Source organism: Lolium perenne, chromosome 6, assembly GCF_019359855.2.
Source record: "Lolium perenne isolate Kyuss_39 chromosome 6, Kyuss_2.0, whole genome shotgun sequence".
NCBI classification, from domain to species: domain Eukaryota; kingdom Viridiplantae; phylum Streptophyta; class Magnoliopsida; order Poales; family Poaceae; genus Lolium; species Lolium perenne.
In genome coordinates, this window is record NC_067249.2 from 235,420,468 (window position 1) to 235,441,362 (window position 20,895).

General features: G+C 42.8%; 2 protein-coding genes across 2 annotated transcripts; one reads left to right on the forward strand and one right to left on the reverse strand.

Annotated features, from left to right (window-relative positions):
• The first annotated feature begins 3,149 nt into the window (after positions 1-3,149).
• LOC127328608 (BTB/POZ and MATH domain-containing protein 1-like) lies at positions 3,150-4,410 on the forward strand. Its single transcript, XM_051355222.1, has one exon. It carries the CDS (start codon positions 3,188-3,190, stop codon positions 4,346-4,348), a length of 1,161 nt encoding a protein of 386 aa, XP_051211182.1. The 5' UTR covers positions 3,150-3,187; the 3' UTR covers positions 4,349-4,410.
• Positions 4,411-6,291: 1,881 nt separating this feature from the next.
• Positions 6,292-18,771, reverse strand: LOC127343945 (kinesin-like protein KIN-7D, chloroplastic). The gene is made up of 23 exons (XM_051370167.2): positions 18,306-18,771; positions 18,089-18,186; positions 16,906-16,995; positions 16,531-16,583; positions 16,166-16,231; positions 16,013-16,066; positions 14,530-14,589; positions 14,037-14,115; positions 12,367-12,434; positions 12,176-12,238; positions 11,905-12,009; positions 11,586-11,690; positions 11,360-11,467; positions 11,115-11,261; positions 10,721-10,903; positions 10,360-10,515; positions 10,028-10,249; positions 9,309-9,449; positions 9,100-9,225; positions 8,965-9,015; positions 8,278-8,325; positions 7,978-8,181; positions 6,292-7,188 (listed from the first exon to the last, which is right to left on the reverse strand). The coding sequence occupies exons 1-23, from the start codon at positions 18,527-18,529 to the stop codon at positions 6,667-6,669; spliced, it is 2,973 nt and encodes a 990-aa protein (XP_051226127.1). The 5' UTR covers positions 18,530-18,771; the 3' UTR covers positions 6,292-6,666.
• Positions 18,772-20,895: the final 2,124 nt, after the last annotated feature.

Consider the following 20,895-nt stretch of genomic DNA (forward strand, 5'->3'; position numbering starts at 1 on the left):
GAACCATGGTGCGGGAGGTTCACCTCCAAGGGTAGCAAAACAGTTCTCATCGATTCATGCTTGTCTAGTCTTCCCATGTATATCATGGGCCTGTACCTCCTCCCTGAAGGGGTACATGCGGCCTTCGACAAAGAGCTATCTCGCTTCTTCTCGGGGACAGACGGGCCGCCAAAAATATCACATGGTCAAATGGGCCGATGTGTGCGCCCCCAAGGATCTTGGGGGCATAGGGATAATCTCCTCTCGCCACATGAATGTGGCCCTCATTCTGAAATGGGTTTGGAGGATCCTCTCTGATGATGGGGGTTTGTGGCTTAAGTTAATCAAGGCGAAGTACCTACGGGGCCGGCCTCTGCTTGCCTGTGATCGTCGGGAGGGATCTCAGTTTTGGAGGGCCCTCCAGGACGTTAAGCATGAGGTTAGAGCGGGACCGTCCTTCTCCATAGGCGATGGTAGAGGGACCATGTTACGGCTGGACCCGTGGTTGGGGGCTAGTCCCATCTGCTGGACTTCCGGACACTGTTCGCTATTTGCGCCGACCCACCCTGTCTTGTCGTCGACGTCGCCCAGAGGGCTGGGATATCCTGTTCGTCGCGGGCTTACCCGGGGAGAGGCCCGAGTGCAGCTCGGCTGCGGAACCTCCTCCCGGACGCCTTGCCAGGAGGACTAGATTCGCCTTCTTGGCGCTGTCGCCCTACGGTTCGTTCTCTGTGCGGACTGCGTATAGGGCCTTGTTTAGGGGCCCCCCGTTGCCTTGGACGGCTCCCCTTTTCAAAGCACCCATCCCGCTTAAGACGAAGATTTTCATATGGCAGCTGCTTAGGGATCGCCTTCCCTCTGGGGTGGAGGTTGCGAAGAGGCACGGGCCGGGCGACGGGCTTTGTCCATTGTGTGCGGTCCCGGAGACGACGACCCACATAATGTTCTCTTGCCCTGCGGCCCGCTTCCTCTGGAGCTTCCTCCGGGGAGGCGGCTGGGCACGAGTGGCGAGCCTCGGTCCTCGGTGAGTTTATTGAGGCCCACGCGAACAACACCGGAAGGAGGAGGCGCCTCTTCGGGTGGTGTTCGCGGCCTTAACACTGGACCCTATGGATCATGCGTAATAAGATGGTCATTGAGCGTATCCTCCTCGACGCGCTTCGACTCCTTATATTCTTTCTTGGCTTTGTTGCGAGTGGTACCCGTTGTGTAGGCGGCGGGACGGGTGCGCACAGACGGCATGTTGGAGGATCTTCTTGCGGCTGCCCGTCGCCTTTCTACGTCGTCCAGCCTCTGAGTGACCCTTCTCTTTGGGGTTGTATCGCTTTTCTAGTTCGTTTGGGCATGTTGTGCTGTTGCCCCAGCAGACTGTTGTTGTGTGTGGGGTTCTCGTGGTCTTGTATCTGAACCTTGTATGGATGTGGTTGCTTTATTTATAAAGCGGGGCGAAAGCCTATTTCGAGGAGGAGGGTTGGCCTACTAAATTAGGTTAGTTTCCATACGGCGTGGGCTGGATTAGGTAGCGTGGGTTTTGCCAATTCCCAGCCTTGCCCGTATATCTATACCTAATAATAAAGGAGCTAAGGTTTCTGCCAAAATTTTCGTCCAACTTTTTTCTGGACGGATTTACCCTCCCACCAAATCACTTAATACTGCAAACTGCCATTGTACCGGTTAGTTTATTTCTTTCTCAATCTCAACCTCCCGATTGGCGACGTGATTGGAAGCAGACGGAGAGGCGCGCCGGCCACGTCGGGGCTGGCCGGAAGAGCTTCTTTGGGCGGCGCCGCTGCCCCGCGAGAGTAGACTCCACGGCGCGACCTGGAGGCTGGAGCTCCCGCGGCAGCTCCCGCCGGCATGTGTGGCCTCGCCCAGCGGAATCCAACGCGGGCCGCCTGTGGTGGCAAGAGATGCGGCCGCACGCCAGCGGTAGACGGGCAAAGGAAGGGTGGTTGGTCGCCCTGGATTGAAGGGAGGCGGCTGCAGCGGAGCCGCGGCGGATTTCGACCGGGTTCGGACGGAAGAGGTTCGATTTGGGAAATTTCATTCCCCTGCTGCCTGTTCGATGCGGTGCTCCATAGTCCATGTTAGATGATGCGATTTGTTTTTTAGTGCCTCACTGAGCGGGGCCCTCTTGGGTCCTTTTTAACTGGTTAGGCTAGCATGAGTGATTGAGGCTGTATGGGCCACAGCTTCTGTTGATTCTATGCGTCACAAACATAGCTCTTCTAAACTCTATCTTTTGGATGTACATATACATAGTTTAAAAACATAAATATGAATGAATACATAGTTTCAAAACAAATAATTATACTACCACTGTCCTTATATAGATGTCGAGCAAGTTTATCTAAACTTAGATGTATCGAGACACTTTTTAGTGTATAGGTATATCCGAATTTAGATGAATCTCCAAAACCGTTTTTTGGACGGAAGGAGTATATACAAATAGATGTCGTTTCTCATAAAGGAAGAAAGGGTCCGGAACAATTGCCACTTTGTCCGCAAGAATGCCCATTTCACCCAACACAATTATATAAACCGTCAATTTAAATTATATTAATTATGGTCTTTATAATGCCGTCCCGCGTCTGATTGTCTATGGACCTTGTCCCCAATAGGATTGTCTATGGAGCTTGTCCCTAATAGGGTGGAGAGGATGTTCGGCAAGGTATGACGAGAGGGTGGGGTCAAGGGAAAGAGAGAATTGCTATTATATCACCTGCTCCCCGTTCGAGAGGCTCGGGAGCATAAATATTGCAAGCGATGATGTGGATAGATCTATCCAGAGAAACAATGGAGGTGATGGGGTGAAGGAGAGAGGTGGGTTTATTTTTTCCAACATTTATTTATATTCACCTCATTAAGGATAAATGGTATCTTTTTAAGAATTTTAATAGCGACATTTTTTATGGCATATAAATTTTTAAAAATTAATTAATCCGTAGCAACGCACGGGTTTTGTGCTAGTATATAGCCAACGTTAACATGGGCGAATAGAAAGGTCCAGCCCAATCGAGCGTATCGAACCTGTACGCTGTAGTTCTGTACGCCCAAATTAAGGTCTCCGCGCCGCCGGTCGCTGGCCCTTCCGCCAGACCGCCACTAGGGTTAACTTCAGCGATCAAATCCGGCGGCTTCACCGACCAATCTTGCATCCTACCTCAACGCGAACTACAGTCAATTAGCACGTCCGCTACTAGTTCTGATGCAGTTTTACTATTGCCAGACAGATGAGGGACTCATGATCTTGGAGAAGCAGCCCATTGCAGGCTCTACGAAACTGGCCAGAGGATATATCATGGGCAAGAGCAACGAGGACTGGCAGATCATCCCTACGGCAGACGCTCTCCCCTTCCAGTTCCGGGTAAGATACTCGGCCACCAAAGATATCCATCCTCATGGCGGCCCCTACGTACACGCGACCACCGTTGTTGCCGGCTTCTTATGCGATTTACTCTGTTGCCCGCTGACCTCGGACGAAGGTTGGCTCAAGCTCATTCTTTCTGTGTCACCTCGACTTAACGAGACGTTCGAGGGAATAAAGGTGATTGCCAACATGGTTCTTCTCGACAAGACCGGGTCGCCATCTTATTCAGGGGTGGATGAGGGCACCCTTGCAGACGGCTTCAGGCTGAGCGTCAGGAGGGAACACCTGGAGAAAAACTGTGTGGTGGACGGCTACTTCGTGGCACAATGCTCTGTGGCCATCATCAAGGACTGGCCTCCTCCGCCTCACACGATTATCCCGGACCTGTGCCACGATCTTGCCAAAATGTGGAACCAACAAGACCTCACCGACGTCAGCTTCAGCGTCGACGGCGTGACCTTCAGCGCGCATCGCCTTGTGCTGGCAGCCCGATCGCCGGTGTTCAGAGCGGAGCTCTACGGCCAGATGGCCGAGAGCAAGATGGCCTCCATTGCAATCCAAGACATGAGGGCGTCGACATTCGCGTCCATGCTCCATTACATGTATCATGATTCCTTGCCCTCTCCTGACGATGAGTTTTTCACCAGCCATGACATCCAGCATCTGCTTGTAGCCGCCGACAGGTATGGGCTAGAGATGTTACAGCAAGCTTGCGAGGAGAGGCTATGCTTTCGTATTGCCGTCGACACGGTCTGCTCAACCTTGGAGCTGGCGGAGGAGAACACTTATCCCAGGCTGAAATCTAGGTGCCTTGATTTCCTCACCGATGCTAAAATTCTAAGTATGGTGGCCACCCCCGATGAGTACATCCATCTGGCGCACAGTTTTCCTTCTTTGTTTGTCGAGGTGAGGGAGAGGTTCAAAGAAAAATGTGAAGGACAGAGGTGGTTTCCAATTAAGTCACCTGTTGTGAAGAAAAGAAAAAGACATGGTAGATGAACTGTAATCTGTTTAGAATATCGATTTATCATTTGGTTAGCACTACTGAAGCAAAATATAACTCCGTTTCTCGCTGGAGAACCCGAAGAAACATGCCGGTATTTGGGCCATTATTATGATGTTCTTCTTTTTGGTCCTTATGTGTGTAGCTTTTAATTTACTCCCTCCGTCCATAAAAAGATGTCGGAGATTTGTCCACATTCGTATATTTCTATGCACTAAAGAGTCTCTAGATACATCTAAATTTAGACAAATTTGCGACATACTTTTATGGACAGAGGTAGTACTAGTTATTCTTTTCATTAATATTTCAATTTCTTCTGAGCAACAGCACACGTTGAATTAAAATGCTCTTATATGTACTGTAACTTTGAAAGATGCTGCCTCGCTCCCATTGGTTGTTAAGCATTTCAATTACTACAAGAAAATCTTTTACTACTAGCATTGGCTTCCATTGGGGCAAACTGGAACAGTTTTTCCCGTTTTCCCATTGGGTCTCGCTTATAATGTGTGGCAGAGCTTCTGGCCTTTGAAGCCAGATTTTGTTTCAAGTAGCATGGATAGCTCGCCTCAAGTACACCACATATTGTGCCAAATTTTACATGAATAGTGTTACTGGATTGAATAAAGTACACCCTTGACTCCGATCACATATCAGTATATACAAAATTTGTACTATTTAATTGATCATTGAGGTCAGACCTCTTTTAGTATCTCCGAAGACCAAAAAAGTATGCATTGTATTTTGTGGACCTCTTTGATTCAAATAATTCTGAAAAAGTAGAAATAGGAAAAATCACAGGACTAAAATGTCATGCCCCACTCAATTTTTGAGGATTTCATAACGACGAAGTAGAGCTGCGTGTGTAGGGTAATGAGAAAAGTCTTGGCGACTAGTCTTAAACGGATGTGTATGGTAAAGGCATTTTTTGTATAGAAAAAACACCCCTTCGATGTCTCATATCTCCAAGCTTATCGTTCACTGAAGTTTTGCAATGGCAGCTGCCTCCAGATATTCCTCGTGTATATCTGTCGCCCAGAAAGCCTTTGGTACTTGGGTGGGTTTCCCTGGTGAAGCTTTGATTGGTGAGGGCTCCTTTGGCAGAGTATAATTTGGTGTTCTAAGAAATGGTGGAAGTGCAGCAGCTAAAAAGCTGGATTCTGGTAAGCAGACAAAGGATTGTTGGCACAGGTTCGTGTTTTTGTATGTCCAGGAAAACAGGTGTCCATTATGTCAAGGCTTGTAAGTGTGGAAATGTTGTTGAAGTCCTTTGGGGAGAAGAGCCCATGGTGGCAGAGGGGAAACCTTGAGAAAGATGACACGTGCCACTTGTCGCTGGACAGTTGAAAAATGCACATGTCCTAGCTGATATTGTCGATACACAGTTTTAAAACTGCAAATGTCCCACTTGAGCGATGCATTCACTAAAAAGAAATATAAGCGAGTTTTATTCCGTAGCAACACAGAGGCAACCTACTATTTATGGGCACAATGGCTGAAGATAGCTGTTGGTTCGGCCAAAGGTCTAGATTATCTTCATGAGAAAGCACATCGTTCTATCATACACAGGGGGGCATAGATTTTGATTTACAAGCACATCATGCTGACCAAGCTCCATCCGTTACCGAACTGGTTCTGCTTCTGGGAATGCAATTGTGTGGCGCATACTCTTAGCAAACCTGGTGCGTCGATGGAACCAGCGATTCAGCTATAACCAGCTATGTCAGATCCATGATTCAATGTCAGTCAAACAAGGTACCTGCAAGTTTCCTCTACAAAGATGCTCAAATAAGACAAGCAAGACAGCTCGATACAGATCTTTATAATAGCGCTGACAGTCAAACAAGGTACAAACATATGAATGGGACGCCAAATGATTTAGGCATGGCAGAATTCTTCACAACTAACACATATATAGCACTACAATAAAACCAACATGGCATTTTCCAAAACCAGGAGGAAATCATTCTTCATATATATACACACATTCTAGTTTGACATTCTTCAAACTGCAGAATGAGCAGACGCAGTACATGTTTCTACGTTAGATAACTGGTACAGGCACCAGAATCGTTTATCTTCGTGATCAAGGCCATGTTCTAGAAATTCCAAAATCTCGTTGGTAGGAAGCTCTCAGTAGTTAGCACACCAATCTCAACTAACCACTACTCACAACTTTGGTTAGCCCAAGAATATACAGGAGACACTAATTCACAACGAGGAACAGAAAAGAAAACCAACACAAATCACATACATACAGAAAGCCCGTATCCAAGCCAAACACACCTTTGATGATTGATTAGCCTTAGTTATGAGGTCAGGAGCCATTGTATTTGGCATCGAAATCCTCATGGTCATCCCCTTGGGACTTCTTCAGCTTTGCCACTAGAACCCACATGTTCGCAAGCTCGCTTTCCAAGAAGGCTTCTTTTTGCTTTGATTCCTCAACTTTCCTTTGGAGTTCTGCTTCTTTTTGCTCCTTCTCCATAAGGATAGTTTCTAAAACACGCTCCCTTTCTTGGCTTGCATTGCTCTCTCTTCTGCTAGCTGGCTCATTTCGTCTACTCATGCTCTCTCGCCTAGTAGTACCTCTCGGTCCATTGCTTGCTCTGCGAGGGGTTGGGCTTCTTAGAGATGCCAACTCAGAAGCAAGCTTCTCATTTTGGTTCATGAGTTTGGTAACTTCTTCTGACAATGCTTTCAATTCCACTCCTGCAGCCGAAGCCAAGCCTTTCGCATATGTACTTTCCTCTAGTAGCTTCTGATTGCGAGCCTCCAGTTGAGATTTGACTTTGTCGAGTTCACACACCCTTTGCTTCAGCTCACCAATCTCAACTGACTAAAGATAAGGAAGGAACAATAGAGCAAATAAGCGCGCTTAATAAATGTAGATGATGTTTCTAAAATATACACATTGGGAAGATATTTAGAAATAGCAGAGCGCATGGGAGTGAATCATCAGAAAATTTGAAAGAGAGATTAATTAGTCGAACAAATCAGTTCAATGCAGAGCTCATCCTCACCACAGAACTTGTGATCAAGACATATTCTCACACTGATAAGAACATTCACTTCTGATATCTGCCTGAGTAACTCGGTTTCAGACCATAATTTGTAAGTGTATTCACAACAACAGGATTCGTTTATTAGGAATTAAGTGTGCAAACTTGTAACAAATGATGTGGAAGTCTAGTATTAACAACCAAGAAACCAAATGAAATGTACAATGGTGTGATGTCAGTTATCTTTCGTCGTGCCACTTAGGTTTTTTGCAGACATGGATAGAAAATGTAGCTATCTGTTGACGAAGAGATGACTCCGGTACGAGACTCGAGGTATACAAGAGATAACTATTCTCTGCCATTGTACTTATTGGTCTTTAAGAGATTGCTTGGGTACAAGACTAAGGGATTATCTTTGTCTTTTAATAATGATATGTGTGCAAGAGATAGCAGCTATCTCTACCTATGTACTCCTAATTAAATTGATTGCTGAACACAATGAAGTTCCTAGAAATGAGGAAAGTAGAACCTAGTATGTTAGATGGAGTAGTTCCTAATTGATATCAACTAGGTTTGTATCTCCTAGGTCTAATAAGAAAGTGCAAACAAGGGCGCAAAAAGCATACCTGCTGCTCTTTTTGCAGTGGTTCAGCAGAGATCTCTCTGGGGACTGTTTCTTCTTGATCACTGTGTTGTTGAACTTCATGGTTTGCTCCTGAACTCTTCTGCATCACAATGCTATTTGACAGTGAATCCTTAGCTTGAAGAGCTTGGGAAAGATGTTCTTTCAGGTGAGCAACTGCCTCTTGTAGTTCCATGCATTCACTTGTCTGGTAACACAATAAATTCAAATAAGTGGTATGAACTAAAGGTCATAGTTACACTGTTGAACTTGCAAGAAAAAGAAAAGAAAAAGTATATCTAACCTTTTCCTCTAGCTGGTCTTGTATTACTCTGTTATCTGCTGCCTTCACCTGCAACAAGAAAGAACAAATCGAACTTGCCAACTAAGACTTGGTCTGGTACACTCACATCATAGGAGCTTTCACAAAACTAAAAATGTATATTTAATCTGCACAGAGCCGTATCTAAATGTGCACAATTAATCTGCACAAATCTGTATCCATATGGACAGAACTAATAGAAAATAAACAGGAAGATTTGGGAAAAACAACACCGTAAATTACATGCATGCCCTGAAAAATATTTTATTCAGATACAATAGTTCCAAGCTCGTCTTTCAGATTTGTGTCTCTTGATCTTTAGTTTTCTTCTCACTCCTGAATCTCTCAGATTTATGCACCAGTTCATCAGTCCATCTTAGTTTTATTTTTTTTTCCACAAAATATCTATCAGTATCACCTTGTGTTCTAATATGTTCAAATTTTTTTCTCCGCCTCGACCATACTACAACTCCACAATATTAGTATACTCTAAAAAATGCAAAGAGTAGATCAAATGTTCTTCATTTACTTAATAACTTCAAAATATTAGCCTACTCAAACAATTGACACTGACAAGTTATTACGAAGAGTACAACAAACTGAGCAGCAAAGGTGTGGTCTAATATGAATCAAAACCAAAGGGCATAGTACTATACACAATTTAAGTACCTCAAGTTCAAAGGACTTCTCATTGAGCTGCTCAAGTAGTTCAGCATAAGACTGCAAAACCAATAAAACCATCTTTAGTAAATGGAATGTTCAGAACGGTATAAGTATGAAACCAAGATGATAACAGAATGTTACCGGTGAAAGATCTAACTTGTCAACCTTCGCTTGACTATCTGACAATGAATGAGGTATCTGTTTTTCTAAAGATGATATCTGCTGCTGCTTCGCCTTAATTTCGTCACTAGTCTTCTTCATTTTCATCTTTAAAATGCCAAAAAGATCGAGTTTCATGTCCTGAAAAGCATGTAACAGTACACTAAATTGTAGATCAAAGAAGCGAGTACCTGAATTTTTTCACTATTTGGGTTTCTTCCAGCTTCCTCTGTAAGGCACTTTAGAACACTTGTATGAAGTGCGACCTCCCCCGATAAAATCTTCAATTGCTCTCTTAACAAGTCAACATGGTCAATCGTTTTAGTGCTGACCTGTAACCATACCACACAAAACATGTCATCAATAGAACTAACTACACTGAACTGAAAATGAAGAAGCAAAGAACTTTAATCCCCCAAATTAGGATCTGCAACTATATTAACTACACTGAACTGTATCATGGTTCAAGTGTTTAGCCAATAATACTTTTAATTTATGCATTTGCTGACCCCTAAATTAGGATCTGCAACTATATTAGTTTTCTGTATCCATCCCGTATCCAAATTAGCTACTTTGTATTAAACTATTGTCCTGTCAAATTTGTACTCACAATATTCATTGTGTTACCCAACCATGGAACTTGATTTTCTTTTCTCAAATATGATTATATATTACATAAAAAAGGATTTACCTATTATCAAGCATAATATTAGTACAATTTAAGTAAAGTATAAACTTCAGTTGTCAAGTCCATAACTCCAGGACAGATTCTTCAGGAAATTATTTATCCTAAACGAGTACCCATCCAAGTTGAATTGCTAATTTTCATCTCATAAAATTTCTAAAGTATGCGACTGACTATTTTTTCATCTGATAAAATTTGGTCTTACTAAAAGATCAAGTTTTTTACCAGAAGGGTTTCTTCTCCAGGAAGATCATCAGCAGTAAATTCCCCATGGCCAATGCTCAGCATATCAGCTGATACACTGTCATTAACCACAGAATTTGATATTCTTGGTTCTGCAGGAAAATTCATACTCTCCCCAATAGGTGTTGAAGGAGCCGTTGATTTAGTCAAACTGGACTTGTCACAGTCTGAGCTTGTCAGAGTAGAAGCTCCACCATCACGTTTCTGGAAAACAGCACCATGTGAAGGAACAGTTGCAAAAGTTTAATCTATGGAAGACGAACTAGTCGCTTTCTTTCATCTGCGGAGAATTAGGAACTGCCGAATTTGCATACCCTGATTTTGAACCAGTTAAGAAGCCCTTTCCGATTCTTTTTCTCCTCCTTCGAAGAGTCTTCAAGTGTCACACCAAATCCTTCACCAGGTGTAAGTAATTCGTTGCTTTCATTATCCAACATAATATCTCGTCTTCTGTACGGGAGGTAAGCCAGCTGCAGTTTCAGAAGGCCAACAGTGAGACAGCATGAAGTTATCAAAACTGATTGTAATGAAGGCTTACGCAACTCAATGTTTCTACAGAAAGACTAAAACGGGGATGTGTCCATTTATTCTCAAAACTACCATAACCAGCAACAAAAACAAACTAACATCAAAGTTAAACTGAGTGCCTGTCGTCATAATTATATATAACCTGACCTCCTCTTCCCCAAAAGAGTGTCTTCTTCTTGGTCCAGGATGTGGAGAAAATCTAGAAGTCTGGGTTGCCTTAGTGGAAACCAGAATAAGTTTTGTGAGGCGTTGTATCCTTGCGAGCAAAGCAGATTTAGCTTCCTCCTCTTGTTCCAGTCTTGATTGCAGCTTGACATTACCATCTTCTAGCTTTTCATATGATGAACAAACTATAGTTAGTAAGATTTACCAAAACAAAAAAAAACGCACAGCATTGTATAATTCAAAACTATACTGATTCCGCAGATTATTCGGGCACAAGAGAAGCGCAAGACAAATCACTCTCAACTATGGCATATAGAAATGTTCCCAATAGAACTACATAGAGACGATCACAAATTCAGCTGCAATAAAATTGTACCTTTTGTTTCCAAAGGATGATATTATCTTCTTCAGCATCTTTTGTCGGAGTTCCACAAATAATACCCATTTTCAGCTGTTCCAGCTCTTCCTTTAATCTGCGAATCTCATTCTGGTATTTCTTTATTAAAGACTTTTCATCAATAATCTGCAGAACAAAAAGACAGACGCAGGAGAATGTGTCAGAAGTATGTTGAGATAACAGGGGACAAAACACCAGATTTAGAATTACCGGCAAGGACTTACTTTGTTTTGTGATGCTTGGACCTCAATGCGCTTTGCACGGTGGGCAAATTTTAGTGTATTGTGGGTCTCTTCAGAGTTACTTGATGCTGGAGTCACTGTGCAAATTAGCTGCAACAAGGAGATGTTGTCAGTATATGCCACAAATCCAAATATCGTTAACTCTCACAGTAAAATCATAATCATGTTAATTTAAAACCCGTGTCACAGTTGGCAAGAAAAAACTCACTGAAACACGCCCTTGTCCACTCAAGGATGACTGAAGTAGACGTGTTAGTTTTGAATCTCGAAATGGAATATGTGTAGCTTTTCCATCAGTCAATTTTGATATCACCTGAAAAATAAAAAGGAAAAATCCATCTGTTATTTATTTGAGAATAACGTGCCCAGTTCATGACAGCTTGGGCACCAAATACTTACAAGTTGAGATAACAAGAAAAATGAAAGCACATTACTTTACCAGATTATTCAAAGTTCAAAAAGATAATTAAAAAAGGCACAGAAGCTTTTAATCTTTTATTGATATAGGTTGCATTTGTGAGCCGTACCGTTCCAAGAGTTAGCAAGCTTTTATTGATATAAGATCCTTCCTTCCTACGTACTCCAGTTGTTTCAGCCCTTGAGCTCTCTGAACCGGCCAGATCGATGAGGTGCTGCAGGTGAGAGAGACAAGTGAAGAGTGAACAGATGCTCTCAAGACATGTCAGATGTACAACGAAAAATCTTCAAAAATAACTGTGTGAAATTAAATATTATACTAAGGTGATGTAAGGAACTACTAAAATTTAATATAGGAAAAATAGCAGGATCCAAACCGACCAGCTGTGAGAAGGTGACTGCTTCCCCTTCATTAGACTCACCGTAAGAGCTGCTCTCAATTGTCTGTCAAATAATAAAGAAAAGCTAAGATCAGGTGAAGCTCTTTCACTAATAAAGGCGTGCAGTTCTTCAAATAGCGATCACACATACAATTTTAAACTGCAAACATACAAATTTCCATGCCTCATTACCAGTGTAAAAATTGTATGACTTCTGCTACTTAGTAGATTGAAGTTAGTGGAACCAACATGTCTATGTTCTGCAAATCAGAATGAACACAACAATTAGCAAATAAGCAAATATGCTGATCCACAATTGTGAAAATAAATTTCAACAAAAATAGAAAAGGATAGCAAACTCAGTATTAAGGGCACATATATGACAATCACATTTGCACCACTTGAAGTGGGTACTCCCTCCTATCCATAATAAGTGTCAGGGCTTTAGTTCAAACTTGGACTAAATTGAACAAAATCCATGACACTTATTATGGATCGGAGGGAGTACATTTTTTAAGGCGGAAAATGGATATACAGATAGAAAAGAGTGCATTCAGAGGAATGCAACTTCAACACAATTAGCCTAAGTTGCATATCACTGCAAAATATAGCATTTAGTGAAATTATGTCAGTGTTTTAATTTTCCTGTAATGTCCAAACGACCTTTCTACAACTCTATCCATCAGCTGCTGGAAGGCTTAGTGGTCCAGAAGACACTCAGTGTTGAGCAACTACGTCGTCCTCTAAATCTTATCAGGAGGCCTCATGATTGGGAGGGTCTGCATATCCACCGTGCACAGGCAGGTAACGTTTAAGGGTCATGACTAGTACTTGACTTGTTGACAAATCATCACTATAATTCCAAAAAATACCACACCAGCAGTGTACTACACTACAAAAACCGAAGGCGGTGAGTGGAGATACCTGGAAGTGTGACACTTGCAGCCATTTTAACTATGCACTAGTAGTAGGGAATAATCAGAGGCCAATCAGAGACGCATGTGCATAAAGAAACAGATCTCGGAAGCAAATTACAGGCAAATCATAAGGCATGAAACCAAGACAAATACATGCTACACAATGCAGTACATACTGCTAGGCTGTTACATGCTAGATACTACTGAGTACAGCTGGGCTTCAGAGGAAGGAGAGGAGAAGCAACGGCAGGTTTGGATTCGATCATGGAGTTTTCAAGAGGATAACTTCAATCTGACAGTGGGCAAGGCCTCACAGTGTGCCACCTCAATAAGTCAGACGACTCAGCATGCTAGACTAACTGTGTCTAGTCACAACTAGTCAACTGTTTGCTCAACTATCACAGCTAGCCAAGTCGAGGTGGAAGCCAAGTACCAACTGGTACACTAGTTGAACGACTAGTCAAACGACTCTTAAATTCTTATCATTGATGGTGGGTTGTGTACATATTATTGATCTTCTGGAAGCAAAAGACACAAGAGTATCTTTAGCCACCCAAGTTCACATGTGGTGAGAAAGAGCACAAGTAGTTTACACCAGCAGCTAGTAGGGAGTAACCAGAGTATAGGCCATCCACAGTAATATTGCATCGGGTCTAATTACACTCTTTTGCATTGACATTTAGCTAATTCCCCCTTCCAAACGCAATTATGAAGGGATTCTAACCAGTTTCAGAACTTTGAGGGAATTTCTTAATTGTTGTGATATCAGTTTTTTTTTACTGTGTAAGGATAACATTCCACCAGATAAGGTCTCTTCATAAATGAACTTGACACCCTCACAGCTACTCCTGGTCTCCCAGACCTATGTTCAACCATATGGTAACACAACAATAGTTCCAGAAGGAGATTAAACCAAGCAGACTACTATATCATCAGAAAATTTACCTTCTCCAGCTGCAATAAGGGAGAGAGCATGTGCAGGAGACAATACTACTTCTTCTTTGATACCCTCAACAAACGTTCCCTGATGAAGTAGCAAGTTTGGGAGTGAACTTTTATGCATGCAACCATCACAAAAGGCATCTGAAAATGATCCAACTTCTACACAGGGGTAACATCTTTAGTGCTAGCAAGTTATGAACTTCTCCATAAAGAAGTCTGAAATTATTCAGTTTCTATACAGGGGAATGAGGCCACTCCATCAATTAGTAGGATGAATGACACAACTATTGCTATGGCAGCAACCAAACCCAAACATGTTCTACACATCTACGGACTACCATAGGACAGTACTCCTCTTGGGAGGAAATTCTAGAATACAAACACCGACAATCATCCATCAGAACAATCATTAGTTCAGTAGTAGAAATATCAATTGTGGTTTAACATATAGAGGAAAGAGTTCATAATGAAGATTGGAGAACTGAGATATACACACCTGAGGATCCTCTCTAATCCGTAAGCTCTGCCCTGCAGGATTGAGTAGATCATTGACAACCTAGAATCAATGTGTCCTCCATTAGAACAGACCAGGTAAAATAAAGAATACGAAAGTGATTGATGATCAACTGGGGATGCAGTTAGTGTATTGAAAGATCATGATCACAGCTAACAGATTGTATACTAACATGGAGCTCTGATATGACATGGTACGCATTTCGAGGTTTAACAAAGACTTCAGTAGACGACATGGCAAGTTACACACAAGAAAGACCTGAGTGATCAAAACTTAAAAGGTAGCCTGATGACAAACAATCCAAAAGAAAATTGTGTTTTCCAGTTTCCAGTAGAAATGCTGACATTTATCAACAGTTCTAAAACCATAACAGGCACCAACATGCTGATTGGCTACTAGGCAAGAAAGGTTACCTTTTATGGCTGTGTGCATCTATTGATGCAGAGGCCGGGGCTACGCTCCCATATCGAAAAAGGCAAGAAAGGTTACATGGAGTCATGAAACCAATTTCTAGTATCTACACGATTAGTTCAGCACTTTAGTTCAGTACTTAGTGTTTGGCCTGATGGCTATTCAAATATTTGTTAGTTGAATGAGATCCAAAGTACAGAACCCAGATGAATGGTTTTCTCTTTCAAAAAAATTATGTCTAGAAGCATGGAAATATAATCATTCAGATGGAATTTAGATGCTAGGTTTAACTGATACTTGTCATGTTTGGGGTTGACTCCATGATCTTTGAACCTAAAGCCTGTTGGGCACGCAAAGCAACTAGTATGAACCAATTTGTTCGCGAAAACGCAGAAAGCTTTGTGTTTCGAACTTTCGATGCATTGATAGAAAAGAAGGTTATATCTACAAACCCAAGAATGGGCCAACACCGTGCCATACAACTCGACCCAAGAAAACTTAGTCTAGGGGAGAATCTGGCGAAGCCCCCTGGTCCCAGCTTTTGCCCACGATCGCGCCTCTGCTACTACCATGAACCAATAGCAATATGACCTCACAAACTGAGATGAGATAATCGCCAACAGAATGTGCCACCAGACTATATGGATGGTATGCATTGATACTGTCGCTTCGTCATAGTAGCCAGCCTAGTGTCATCATGTTAATTGGCACCACTGTCTTACAGCACAGGTTCAAGAAAATAATTTTATTTCAATGATATCAAGTATTTAACATGATGGTCCTTATAACAATTTGGATGAAACTATCACTCCACTTCCTCCGTTCTAAAAACTGAGACACTTATTTTAGCACGGAGGAAGTAGCATTTAACTGGTTGTGACAAATTACTCATTCCAAAAAACACCAGGATTCTTGCAATTAATTTTGAACATAACCTTGGTTGCATGTTTGCATATAAGATAAGCAAGACTAAAAAATATTCCAAGCAGACATGACTCAATAATCAACATACAAGTATTCTATCATGATGAAAAACACGATGGCAGCAACAAACCTCATTATAAATTTCCAGGTATGATACGCGTAGGAGAAACTCGCGATCTGGCGTCTGCACAGAAAAACCAAGAGTGGCAGAAGTTAGTATGCACATATTATAACAAGAATGCTTCTGCATGTCATGATCCATGTTTCCATATTTAAAAGGTACCTCTTGTATAATGCTAAATGCATCTTTGACTGCCAAAGGTATTATTCCTGGGGATCTTTGATCTCCCTGACTCAATAGAAGAAGTATATTAAGATACTGGTGACTTTGAAAATATAGCTAACTGGTGATTTGTAAAATATCAGCGTAGCAACATATAAAACAAAAAAGAAAATATCTTATGAACAATTTCCAACTTGTATTCTTCAAAAGAGAAATGAAATTTGCCTATCCCCATGAATGATGGTCAGTTCAACGCACAAAATAGAAGAGAGGAAAATAGTGGACATGATATCAAGAGCATTTAGCATGTTATGGATTACACTCAATCAAGCATTCATTATGAATAATTATATAAGTGTCCTTACATGCATCGTATGTGTCTTTCCACTGCTTGTTACACCATATGCAAATATTGTTCCTGCAAGAGTAAAAAAAAAGCATTATAATTTGCTTTGCACAGCAAATAAACTACATACCAAGAGAGATTCAGAACCCATCATTGCATTTAATCAGCATTCTTTAGGAGATACTCCCTCTGATCCATAATAAGTGTCATGGTTTTAGTGCAACAGTACTTTAGATCTCACATCACATTTAGAAGATATCTCATAGTGACATGCCATGAACAGAAACCGAGCTCTTTCATCTTATAAAAAATAGTCAGAAAGGAGAAAAGTGCTGCCATGATCCTAAAGTGTAAGATGAAGCTGAAGAGAGCAACAGAAGAAAAGATCATTTACCAAATATGCCCTCCATGGCACCACTGACAACATGTTGAGCCGCGACATCATAAACTTGGCGAGTTGTAGTAGTTGGTGCAAAAACTCGATCTGAACAATAATACAGTATTAGTCTCTGCAGTGTAATCTGAAACTGGAGAAAATCCATAGAATAGCAGTCCTGGAACTGTGCCTCCTTCTGCCAAATATTACTTTGTGATTGCTATATGCAATGGAAAAACATGCTTCACTTCAATAGCTCGTTGTGTAGAAAATATTGAAATAATGTTATTTGTTCACAGAAATGAATCTGTGTGAAAAAAAAATTGTGCCAAAATCTCCAACTCCATCCGCATGTTTTAAAAGGGGGAGGAGAGGATTCCATTCATAACTGCATGCAATTGAAGGAAGCACCTAAACCTAAGGTCAGCTAGTGAAGCGTGAATGCAAAGTAGTGTATGAGAAATGAAGTTTGTTAAGCATGTGAATACTTGTTTCGTGCACAGATGAGCATATGGATTTGTGCATTAGCGCAGGAGCAGCAAGCCTGGACAATGCATATAATTATAATCCAATCCCTCCGGGATCAGTAGGCAAAAACTACCATGCTGAACTATGTATCCCTATTTCATTATCAAAAAATGTATCCGTATTTGAATTGGTGGACTCTTTCAAGAAGACTTGCAGCCTTGTATTGGTCTGGCTACTTATAAGCAAATTCGACATCAAAGTGCAATTTGACTCTGGAGGCCCTCGTTCACAAGGCACCAACAAACTGTTGCAAAATCCAAAGTGCAATTGGAGGCCCTTGTTCATTACGCACGAGCAGCAGTCTTCTAGTGGGTTGACTACTACTTATAAGGAGATTATACCAAAGTGCAATCGGAGGCCCTTGTTCAGAATGCACCAACAAACAAACTGTTGAAAAATCCTCAAGTCACAATGCGGGTTTCTGAGATCTAGAAGTAAACTGAAGTAACAGCGTAGCGGCATGTTAAAACTGCAAAGCATTTGCGATTAGAGCTACTATCCCCAAATCCCATATCAAGTTCGCCCCAACATTGGGGCGAATCCATATGCCAAACGCGACGATGATAATCAGAAGGAAAGCGGTGTTGCTGTGCCAAGTGCCAACGCCGCAAGCACCAAGCGAGCAATCCAACCGAGAAACTCCCAAACGTAGAACGGGAGAGGCACGACGTACCGTATGCGTAGCCGACGTTGGGGTTCTGCTCGCTCCGCACCACCGTGTCGCCGTCCGCGTACCAGGCCACCTCCTCCCCCTGCCGAATCTCCCGCGGGCTTCACGCGCGCACGCACAAGAGGAAAACCAAATCAAACCCGCATTCCCCCAAATCCGAACGGAAACCGTCGCGAAACACACGCAGGCAAGCAGAGAGAGAGCGGGAGCGGGGCCGTACCTGAGCGGGCGGAAGCGGACGGTGACGGTGACGTTCTCCTTGGTGGGCTGGTCGTCGTCCAGCCTCGGCGACGCGGGGCCCTCGAGCGACATCTCCGGCGTGAGCCGCGAGGAGGAGGTGGTGGTGGCCGTGGACGTCGGCGAGCCCGACTGCGGCTGCGGCTGCTGCAGGTGGTGGTGCTGCTGCGAGGCCCTGGGCGCCGGCTTCCGGTGGCGCGTCGCCATTGCTGGATGGATCTAGCAGCACGTGGCGCCCCGCATTCGGATCCGTCCCTTCCTCGCTTTATGCGGGGTTTTCCCTGCTAGGGTTTTTTCCGCTCGTGCGGTGGCGCTGCCTTTCGGATGCCTTTCGCTCGCCGGCCCCCTTTTGCTTCCGCCGGAAGCGATGCGGGAGCGAGCGAGCACGACGCCGCTGCGAGTGCGAGAGCGAGAGCAAAAGTTTCGTGGGAGTGTGCGAGAGAAGAAACGAAATGAAACGAAAAGAAAAGAAAACCGGACCAACTCGGTGTTGGTAGGCGGCGAGTGGGTGGCTGACAGGTGGGGGCTGAGGCCGATAGGTCTACTTGACGTGTGATGTTGACCCGTGGAGGTGTGATTGGCTGGCGGCGTGGAGATGGTTGCCGTGGATGCGTCGCACCAAACCATGCCCGGGCTGACGTCGGGCAAACAGTTCTTGCCAGGCGGTTTTGGTTTTCATAACTGCCGATTTGTATTTTTTTTTTTTTGAAACATAATTGCGGATTTGCTGGTTGCTCGTCTTAAAAAGTGGCGTCGTTAGGTTGCCGTGATCTGTCTGCGCCTGTACATTCAACAACGGGGCCACTCCGCTAAGAGAAATTACAATAAAGTGATGTCTAGCTAAAAAAAATAAGATATTATTTTTTTTAGTTGGAGAAGAGATAATACAAGAGAAGGTAAGCGGACTCTAATTTTAAGAGTCAGGTTCCTACACAATTTGAAACTAGGACGGAACTAATGAGCTGCTCGGCTCGTAAAGACTCGACTCGTTAAGCTCGTTAAAAATAACAAGCTAAAATCATTGTTCAGCTACATTTATTGTGTCCTACGAGCTGTTTCTTAAGATCGTTAAGAATAACATGATAAAGTCAGTGTTTGGCTCGTTAAGAATAATCAGCATTGGTTGTCATCCCAAGATGCACCCATATGCGTAATATGGGGTCATTTGACCAAAGGGTGCCATGATTTTGATCATGACATAGCTTATTTGGCTTGAAAGTCATGAAACTTCGTGCATACTAGGTTATTTCTGAAAAGGCTTTTCTAGAATATTTGTGATACTCTAATTTTGTTATTTTTCCTAACAACTAGATCCACACAGTGTGAAGGTTTTACATTTCTTTTTATTTTTAAAAAAATTACTTGTGCTTGATTAAAAATGTGGCCAACACCGGTGGGGGGGGGGGGCATGAACTTTGTTACCTGGGGGTTGTAACCTTGCAAAACAAAGTGGATCTATGATGAAATAGATGGTTGGGAGCCTAAAATGAGCAAACTATCAAACACATGTAGTTTGTCCCCTTTAAGCTAAATCGACCATTGTTTGTTTGTTTGTTTTTTGTAAAAACAATGTGATCTAGTATTAAAAATTTGGATGTTCCAATATTGTAATTGTTTTTTGTAGGTGCTTCACAAAAATACCCATAATTGGCACTTTAAAAAAGATATTATGCGGTATATTACTAAACACTAAAATTATCGCGCAACAAAAACAAGCAAATGCAAATATAACTAAATCATACATAGAAAATAGAAGCACGAATGCGGAAAGGGCAAAAGAGCTATCCAACGGCATTGTTGTCGACATAGCCTTATGTTGCCAAGAGTCCGTCAACAGGAAATCACCAAAGACACGTGTCTGCGAGCTATACAGACGACTGTGCCGACAATGGCCATCGGCTTAGCTCCAGCTACGCCAAAACCCAAGCTATGCTGACTGGTGTTTTATCTGCCGTATATTTTTAGAGCATGCACCAACGGTCCTAACAAATGGTCGTCGACATCTCACTGTTTTCCTGCACTGCACTAGGTATAGGTATATATATGGCATGGCCATCTGCTGGCTAATTCGTGCTCTATGAGCATCCCCAGTCGCGTTTTCCAAACGGCGTCGGATTGATCGTTTGGAGGACGTCGTTCCCCAACCGCGTCCCCAAAGCGACGCTCACAAACTTTTTTTTTAATATTAAAATACTCTTTTTTTCATTTTTATTTCAATAGAGAAGAAACATTCCACAAACTAATACGTAATCGGAACATGGTTTATACAAAATAAGACATAGTTTGGAACATGGTTGACACAAATTAAAACATTAGAAAATAAGGAAACCTAACTAGTGTTGGCATCACAGATTTCGTGTGTTGGCACTCCCGGTCACCCAAACTGGAAAATCCAGCTGGTGATGATAGCCTTGTTGGTCCTTTCGAGGAAGAACATCAAGAAACCTTCGTGCATATTTTCGCTGCGAAGAAACAACACTCAATCGTCCTCCTCATCGTTGTCGTCGTGGTAGTGCCGGCGGCAGCGCGTGTCGTCGAACACCTTGACGCTCATATCGGCGTCGCCCAAGGTA

Excerpts from the sequence above, each read along its gene's own strand:
- LOC127328608 (XM_051355222.1), top strand. The coding sequence starts at position 3,188 with ATGCAGTTTTACTATTGCCAGACAGATGAGGGACTCATGATCTTGGAG.
- LOC127343945 (XM_051370167.2), bottom strand. The coding sequence starts at position 18,529 with ATGGCGACGCGCCACCGGAAGCCGGCGCCCAGGGCCTCGCAGCAGCAC. Across the intron at positions 11,691-11,904 it reads GCTTGCTAACTCTTGGAACG|GTGATATCAAAATTGACTGA; the intron begins GTACGGCTCACA and ends TTTATTTTTCAG. Across the intron at positions 7,189-7,977 it reads CACTGCAAAAAGAGCAGCAG|TCAGTTGAGATTGGTGAGCT; the intron begins GTATGCTTTTTG and ends CCTTATCTTTAG.